The 9,666-nt window shown below is 37.6% G+C and overlaps 1 protein-coding gene across 1 annotated transcript; it reads right to left on the reverse strand.

Annotated features, from left to right (window-relative positions):
• Positions 1–4,132: 4,132 nt before the first annotated feature.
• Positions 4,133–9,226, reverse strand: TSPAN13 (tetraspanin 13; the record flags this gene model as incomplete). The annotated part of the gene is made up of 5 exons (XM_019472802.1): positions 4,133–5,033; positions 6,233–6,343; positions 6,676–6,789; positions 7,662–7,742; positions 9,053–9,226. Coding segments are annotated over 5 exons (555 nt in total), but the record flags the coding sequence as incomplete, so codon positions are not given.
• Between the last annotated feature and the right edge of the window lie 440 nt (positions 9,227–9,666).

The following is a 9,666-nucleotide window of genomic DNA, read 5'->3' on the forward strand; positions in this document are numbered from 1 at the left end:
TGTGTCCCCTCCCAACTTCTTGTGCACCCCCAGCCTACTCGCTGGTGGGGTGGGGTGAGAAGCAGAAAAGGCCTTGATGCTGTGTAAGCATCAGCAATAACTAAAACATCCTTGGGTTATCAAGAAATCCAAAGCATAGCACCATACAAGCTCTACAATGAAAAATTAACTCTACTCAGCCAACCCCAGTAGAGGAAAGCAGCTTTTTATCTCCCGTTTCAGCAGCTAGCTAAGCTCTGTATTGCTCAGCCTGCTTTATCTCCACGTATTTTCTCATAGTGCCAACCTACGTTGAGCTCTCATTATCAGCCCTTTCTTTAGTTAGATAACAAGAAGTGCAAACCTTTTACAGAAAAGTACTTGAGACTAGAGGATGGTTATATGGTTTTTTTGTTTCTTTTTTCAAACTGGCTGCATTCTGAAGTAATCTGAGGATCACCTTATTTACTTGAATTTTTTTTTTTTAAAGATAAAAACTGTTTCCCTTAAAAGATTCCTGCTTACATCAGAATTCAGTAAAGCCTTGAGATGATTAATAGAAGTGATACTGCATTGAGTATATGGTTGGTTTCATGATTGTGTTATGGCTTGTGATTGATTGATTGTGATGAGAGAACTCAGAACTAAAAGAAACCCTGCAGCTGAACACCACGGGAGTACACACCACCTCAAGCCTTAGGCCAAAAGGAGCCTTTCCAACCTCAAATATCTTAAGAACTCAGCAGCAGCAGTGAGAAACACTTTGCCCAGGACTATACCTGCACTGTCTTCTCAGCTTTTTGGCAATGTCAGCCATTATTACCACGACTATTACCGTTACCGCCACTACCAGTCATGATGATAATCACAATAGAGAAATACACTTGGGAGGGTAGGACAAGCAAGAGAAGCAAGGGTTTCGGCTCAAGGGAATTGCTCAACAAAATTAGAAGCAAGGCACCTGCTAATACACCTTCAGCAAGCTACGTGAACCCTACCAACCACAAAATCTCAAGTGGTACCTGGAAATGGCCCCAGACGTGCAACTGAGTATTCCTTCAGCAGTTCAGTAAGACGTTCCTTTCTACCGCAGCATCCTTTAACTGTGATGAGGAAACTCCTTGCTGCAGAAAGGTCTTTCCCTTCCTTCCCAAGCAGAAGACGGGGGAAAAAAAGGATGCAGTGGGGGCAGAAATATTCTCTAGAAGCAGCTATCAGCCACAAAAAGCAAAAAAGGTGTTTACACCACTGAGCAGAGGGACAGCACAGAGGGAGGATGCAATAATTGGTTACCAGAATCATCTTTTATCTACTCGACCCAAAGTTCACTTGCTAGAGCTGTGTATCTGATACAAAACAAAAGCTGCTGCCCATGCCATCACATTTTAAAAAGTCTGTTTTTATAACTCTACTGAAGTAGCATCGTTTTCTTAAGCAAATGTACTGATGCTAAGGATAATATCCAGCAAATGGATACAAGGCGTATTCTACAACGGTCTACTAGTCTATATGCTATAGATGCAAATATGCAAGCCAGATCAGCCTGCAAGTATCAAGAAACTAATTTTTTAATCTGAAATTCATTTTTTGCACTCAATGCTATGTTTTTATAGTTTGCTTTTCACCTCAGCCAAATTTTCAAGAATCTTAATACGTAAATGGTCAACTTAATTCTGCTCTTTTCATTCTCTCCTCTAAATACAGATTATTTAGGTCTACAGAGGCATCAAGCTAAGCAGAGTTACCTTAAAAAAAAAAAAAAATCTTTTTCTTCAGAAAACCTGGGAAAATAATTTCTGAAGTATACATGCTCAGTAACCTGAAGTGTACAAGATGAATAGGGTTTCCAGCAATTCCACTACCGTTCAGACAGTCTTTAAATAATTAGGCCTAAAAATAATAATGCAAGCTAGTAACACTAGCACATTCCTATTCACTTATCAGCTACAGATTTTAAGGTACATTTTTACAGGTATCAATTCAAATTATGCAAGCTTTTTCTTTTTGTAATAGTTACTTTCATGTGAGAGGAGTCAGATGCTGTGCAGTGGTATCACCATGTTAGTTAAGAGCTGGATTCACTTTCTTACACAGATGCAGAAGAATGATATTTTATTATTTTATAGCCAGCTATTTTTATGTGATAAAAATGCATAGGTGTCTTGAAAGAAGTCAAGACAGGTTTCTACTTTTTCCAGAATAACCAACTTTAAGAAAGCATTTCAATGTAACTAAGGTCAAAAGACATCTAATGTAAGCATTAAGAATGCTCCAAGTTAAACTGCTTTGTTATTTTCATACTCTGCTGCTGTAAATAGCTTCTAGAAAATCCGGTTACAATTCAGTCCGATTCTCAAGCAGTCAGATAAACATTCAAATGCCTCTCTAGAAACCAAACCAAAGACAACTTTATATGACCAAAACTATTTTCTCAAGAGGAAAGACAAAGCAATGAACAAAGCAAACTTCAAAGACAAAACCCACCAAGAATAGGTATAAATAAATTTTTAAAAAATGCTCTATTCTCTATTTCAACACATCAGAACATTCCCTGTATACTGACATGCGAGTCAGACCTCTCCTGCGGGCGGCTATTCTCTTCCCCCCCACCTCCAAACAAAGTCAGACTCAATGTGTTTTATTGCCCCCCTTAAGAATCAGGTTCTGAAAGTGAATCCACATCTCTGATGTGAATTTCAGGGTTTGTGGGTTTTTTTTATTTTTAAATCACAATATTAAAGAGAGAAAGTATTATTAATACAGCAGAAAAACTTCAAACCATACGATCCACTGATCTGTCTTTTGACTACTAAAACAAATTCATACTAAGGGTTCTGAGACATGAGAGTTTCTAAAGTAGTAACATTTTCAGTATTTTCTCAGTGATGCACATTTACACTCCAGTATCACCTACCATATTTATGAAACCAGACCCACCCATAACTAAGCACTAAAAACAATTATGAAAAAAGTCAAAATTGAAGCAGCAATGTAGTATTATTTTAAGCTTCATACAACCTCTCCGTAAGACTCCTCCTTTAATTTATTACAGTGATGTACAAAATATGGAGCCTGTCTAGATTAGGAAAGTTAACTGTTGCTAAAGACAGCCACGAGATGATCACCATCCTCTTGACATGTATTGAGAATGGCTAGTTAGTTGCTTAAACAGGACAGCACTTGAGAAAAAAAAAAAAGCTTTGTGCATTTACATTATACTTCAGTAATCGTCTGAAGTCTCTTAAGGTCTTTCAGTACGTGAGTAGGCTCTTACACTGAACGTACAAGTATGTGCTTGAAACGGACACCAATACTTCTCCACATACGAAGCAGTAGTTCACAGACCAAGCACCAGGAGATGGCGCTGACAGCAGATGTTGAAGAATCAGCTACACCTGAAGAGCTGTCTTTAGCAAGTTCTCAACATCCCTCTGCATTCAGGTTCAACTCTTCCCCTTCGAAACCTCAAGACAATTCCTTCTTTAGGAGCACTGGGCACATCAAAGTCTGAAAGTGTTCTCATGGGCATGTATTTCAACTTCTTTTTCCTGCAGGAGCAAGGAGGCATCTCCCTAGTAAAGGGAGACTGTATGAGAACCCACTTCTGTCTGCCCTCGCTGTCTTCCTTTCCACCTCACTCAGCTGCTGGCCTTAATGGCCTTAACTCTTCCCCTTTTCTGCCTGCAGAACTGTCTTTCAGGCTACAGCAGCGGCCTACCACACCAGAAGCAGCAACTGAATGAAGAAACAGTGCACTGCAGGTCTGCAATTCAGTGTGATTAGAAACAAATGGAACATTATGCACCTTGGGTGTTTAGATGTCTGATGTTCCAGCTGATGCATCACTTCTATTACAGGTTGGAAGAGGGACCATGCTTTCCTTCAGCTCAGACAACACTTACTACATGGATAATGTACCATTTTAACTTTAATTCTTTTCTTTCTTCTTTTTTTTTTAAAAACAAACTACTGAAAACCATCACTTTTTTTTATTTTTTTCTTTCTTTTTTTTTTTTTTTTTTTACACATCTTTCATTTTTTCAATCTCTCATTAAATCGAGACTGTCAGCTGGATGACAGAGGAATATACACTGCTGAGTTATTACAACAATAATTTTACACCATCTGAAAAAATAGCTGTACAACAACTTTCCAGACATCAAGTTTCTTACATTAAAGATGACAGATCACTATTGATTCCCATGTTGTGCAAAAACCACACTTCATTCACTGGTCAAAGAAAAAAGAAGTTTCAAGTTAATCAGCTGCAGATTACATTCTCCTGGTTTCCTTCATTCATTGTTCTCATAGTGAAGATACCCATTAAAAAGTAAAGAATTATTTTTATTCTCAACAAAATTCTAAAGCTACCAGAAAGCCAAAACAAACAGGGAAGGGGAGGGGTGAAGACTACAGTACTCATTAACATACACTTATGTGCACTACAGAAAATAACAACTTCAGCTTCTGTTTTTACCTTAACACCAAAGTGGGAGACCATTATTAAGACAAAAAAGTTGACTAGAGTTCATCCTAAAGCCTAACTAAATCATACAGTCCAGCCATCCACCATATATTTTTATCATTTTAATGAGAAATCATGTTATTTTTTGTAATCAGTGAATACAGCAGAAAATACTTTTGGGTTTTTTTGGACACCAGAGAAGCCAGTAGTGCTATAAAATTCACTGTATAGAGTTCACCACATCAATTACCAAAGTCTTAACAGAGTTACTTAACCAGCTTAGAGCAGCAGTCTGACTCTGCCCAGCTACTGAATGCACCAGTCTACTTCAAGACAGAGATTCTTAAAAGAAAAATAGTGGGAAATTAAATTTAAAAACTACAAATTTCTTACGGAACTAAAGTTTTCTTTTGGGTACATGTAGAATACCTATTATGGAGAAATACCAAACTATAGAGAATCAGTATTTTGAAGTAGAGCGTGCAGAGAGAAGATTCAGTCCTTTATAAACGTATCAAAGAAATGCACTAGGGTTTGCACGGGGATCCTTTTGGTTCCTGTATCTATACGTCAGCCAGACGCCCAGAATCTGAAAACAAAAACCAAAGATATTATTAAGCAGAGGGTCTCCACCCCATCTTCCATCAGTTTTACAAAATTTGTTTTAAACATAAAATCCTGACAATGAATTTCCAGTACACAAGTTTAGGATATTTTACTATTGCTAAAATTGCACAATCACACACCGGCTTTCTTAATTAGAAAAAAGAACGCACCTTCTCAGAAAGAATTCATACCTAGCAACAGAGAGAAGAACAATACAAAAAAGCCGAAACTGTATCCACAATGCAATGCGAAATATTTCTCATAGGCATGCCTACCATTAAATTAGTCTTCCCCTCCCCAAATGATAAATATTCATAAACCTGTTTTTAGTGTAATGATAAACAAATCCTGCAAATTGTTTCATTTTACAGTTACCACTTAACTATAAGGCTATTTTTCTAGTACATTTTCAAATCCTGTCATTCCCTCCAACCACCTTCCCCCCTCCCAGCAGCTTCACGTTTTTAGTAGAGAAATTGAGGGCAGATGTCAGAGTGATTCTGTTTAAGTTGCTCTCTCTCTCTTGTTGCTGTAATATCTACAAACCTTCTGAAAACTGCACTAAGCAGCAGGAGGTGTATCTTCACATGCTCTACTGTGGGGTTATGAAAGACCCGCTCTGAGGATTTTTATTCACCAATCAATAAAGTATATGTATCATCTGGACGTTAAACCAAAGAGTCAAAAGATTTTTTCAACCTGATGTTTAAAATACAGTTCACTCATCATGAAACTATATCTTTGCACTAGAGGAGGCGCAAAAAAAAATCCCAAATCCAAAAAACCCCAAAGACTCTGTGTGTGCACAGGTGGGGGGAGGCAGGAAGAACAGGGGAACAAGGTAAAGCAATGGCACTCTTTTTATTACTTTTGGAGAATGGTAAACCTGAATAGCTAACTTTCTGCAAAACCTAAACTTTATAGCACCACATTTTAATGTGGTATCTAGTTGCGGCTTGTAGTCTAAATAACATAAAGTTGCAAGAACTCCCAGTGTTGAATAAAGACAAGCCCTCCTTTTGGCATACTTCAGCAAGCTGATAGCCTATAATTTGACCTAGTTATTTGACCCCTGAGATAGTACTGAGAGTTCCTGTAATAAACCCCCTAAAAATGTTTCACAAAACAAAGCCTTAAAAGTGGGGAAAAAGCACTCAATTTTCTAACCTCCTACTCACTTACCTCTGTGAAACTGAAGAAGAGTCCTATGCCTCCAACAAATCTCAGCACCATTCCAGAATATTCTTCTATTATCGGTGCACATGGTTGACACTGGCGACTTCTAAAACAATCCTGTAGCAGATACAGAGAATTGCACTCCATTTTCTGATGACACTTCATTGATTGAAAGCATCTAGTTAGCTGTATAAAAGACTGCCAGCCATGGACAAAACTCTAGCAGTTTTAAAAGACCCCAAAAACGCAAGTATATAAATGACAATGGAGTACAACCTTCACAGGGTGCTGTGTGATTATGTTTCCAATGTTAACTAAAGAGCTTAGTATCATTATAACAACTACCTTACACATTTCTTAAAAAACCTCTGCTTTCTACAACTATGAGAACAGTTGTACATATTTGAACAAACACAATGAAATTTTAAGTTTTTTCATGAAGAACTTACAGAGGAGCAGGTTTCATTCACATCAAAAACTCTGAATCCACAACAATTCAGATTTCTCTCAATATCTGTTCTTGCACTTTTAGTGTTATTCCATCCCACCTCTAGAAGTTGACTCTAGAAGGCATAAGCAAATACATATTATATTAATTGAACTGTTTTGCATTTCATTGGAAACCAATATACTAGGCCAAGCTGATAATTCTCTAACTAAAACCTTCAGACCCTGAAGTCTAACAGGATTAATATATTAAAGCATGACTTGAATGTTCAAACAGCCTGTGTAGCTAAGGAAATAGCAGCACCTAGCAGCAGCACATTCATGGTTATAATTAATTTTCTTCCTTTCTTTTTCCTAAACCCAGTAAGAGCACTAGTAATGGGACATGCAACTAATCTAACTGGGACTGCTCAGACTTTAAACAAATAGTGCACTGACATGTAGGAAGCTGATTATTTAGTCACTGTACCCTTGCCTGCTTCTTATGCAGTTAAGAATTAGTCTCCATACCCCGTGGAAGCTGGTTTTACTTTCACACTTAAGGGTCGCCTCTGTTCCTAATATAGTCACAACCTTTTCAGTTGCACGAGAACAATTCAGTGGCTTTATCATCTTTATGTTATGATTACTGTAGATTTCATCAGCTTATCTGGAATTGCTGAACACGTAAGGGAGTCAAGATTTCATGCTGCTACTCTTGTGACCATAAACCTACACAGGAAGCTTTAAAAGCTGTCATTTTTAAAAAATTGTTTTCTGAAAGTAATTTTAGAACCCAGATATATTTCTTTCTAGCTACCACAGCCAAGCACTGCCTGCGGTCTAGTCTTTATTTAAAAGGATAATGCTGATTTTCTTAAAATACGCTCTCCCCATTTTGTGGAAGACTATATGTGTGTATATATATTAAAAATATATATGTGTGTGTGTATGTACATATATATTTATAGTATTATAAGTATTATATAAGTCAGGAAACTTTTCTTACCTGCTGTTCCTTGTTTAGTGTCAAACAGGCACAGGAGACAGAAAACTGGACAATAAAGACTAGCAAAAGAATAATCATGTACTGGAAATAGTAGTTAAGTCTCAAATTAATTTTGCTTTTATAACACAGATGCCTAATGGTATTCCTTATTTCATTGGATAACAATAGGTCCTTTAAAACAAAAGAACTATAGAAGTACATTCTGACTGGATGTGGAAAAGATGACCCAAATAATGTTCCCAGAACTCAATCACCATATATTATCTCTTTTGGGCTACTACTATACATAGCTGGTATTTCTGGGTTAGGTGTTCCTTGCCTAGCAAGACAACACGAGCAGAGAAGTTAATAAAAGGAGCTTTGAGAGAGAGAAATCTACAGCCAATTTCTCCAGCTTTAGGGACTCATGTTGTCATTTCAAGATACTTCACTTAAATACAGTAGTAAAGAAAATACTCTTCTGGCTATTGCATATTCGGAATTTTTTTTCCTTCAATGACATAGTCTTGTAATTAATTACAAACGGTAACTTTAGCCTAGATTAAAAAAAGTGAGAGTTGCTTTTGGAACATAGCCTCGCACGCTTTTGGACTAATGCACCTGAAAACAGTATAAAACAAAAAGAACAAACTTTGATACTAATGATCACATTTTGAAAGTCAGGCACTGGCTTCACAATTTGGCCGCTATGTTCAGAGGCAGATACTTATCTCACACAATTAAACTGTTTGTAAAGTGGAAGTGACTACTTATACACCTCAACAAGAAAAATAAGAATTTTATCTGATGAATGTCTTCTCTCATCCAAGCAGATCAATTTTTTTATGCAAGGCAGCACTACAGACTGCTTACAAAGAGTCAGTAAGCATAAAGGGGCAGCAAAGCACACTGAGAAGGCCTGCGCTCATTTCCAGTCTGGATTCACAATTAAAGACTCCGTATGAAAAGAAAGTGCTTCTTGACAGCCTGTATTACCCACAACGCATTCCCCTGCCAGCTACAACCAGCTCGCTATCTGGACGTATCACCTTTCTCTACCATTAAACATTAATAGTTCACACACTCTAGTTTGGTGTATGGTTTAGCACACAGTAAGAGGCACCTGTGACGCAGTGACCCACCGTAAAAAGCTCTCAAAAATTAAAATATTTTGATTTTTAAAAAAGGAGACGTGAATACTTTTGTCTTCAGAGCACAAACGAGAGAAAAAAAGGAAGCTGGAATAAAGTTAAATGGGAAGGAAGTTTCATTTAGACTGCACTTGACCAAAATAAGAGTGTGAATTTCTGTTCTGTTTCTGAAGCACTTTCCACATCAGTCTCAGCTGACAGAGCAGGTTGTTTACACGGCTTGAACCAAGCTGTGGTCCATGTAATGCATTAGAAGGATACAAAGAATAGCAATACTTGATGATGTTTCACCGCACCAATTAATCCGACTAAGGCAATAAGGAAGAGGAAGATTCCTACTGCAATTGCCACTCCAACAACTCTGAAACTAGAGATGAGGCCAAAGCCGATTCCCCATGCCGCAATTCCAATCAGCAGCAGGCTTACCAGCTGGAGGGAAGAGAAAACAAAAAGTTAGTCTACATTTTAAAAGAGGCTCAACCTACACACAGCTACATTCTTTACATTAAAGTTAATTAGAAAGGTACAGGGTTTTTTTTCCAGTTCAAAGAGAAGCAGCACAACCCTAAACAAACCAATCCTCCACTTCATTGTAAAGATAACTTCAGTTCCAGATGTTTTAAGGCACACATATTCTTCAACACTGTTAATGTGGAGCTGTTACAACTTAATCTACCTACGTGTCAAGCCATGCTGCGTTATCTGTGACTGACTAGAGACACTAAACTGAAGTGTGGATTGTAACAGAATTGACAAATAAGCTAAAGTCATCGGCTTTAATTCACAGAATGGAAGATGAAAATTCCAGATGTTTTCTGAAACAGAGGCAGTGTATTTAAAGAAAATAGGATACACAGCTCCACAGCTTTGAACAT

The sequence above is a fragment of the Aptenodytes forsteri genome, unplaced genomic scaffold (assembly GCF_000699145.1).
Source record: "Aptenodytes forsteri isolate BGI_AS27 unplaced genomic scaffold, ASM69914v1 Scaffold164, whole genome shotgun sequence".
NCBI classification, from domain to species: Eukaryota; Metazoa; Chordata; class Aves; order Sphenisciformes; family Spheniscidae; genus Aptenodytes; species Aptenodytes forsteri.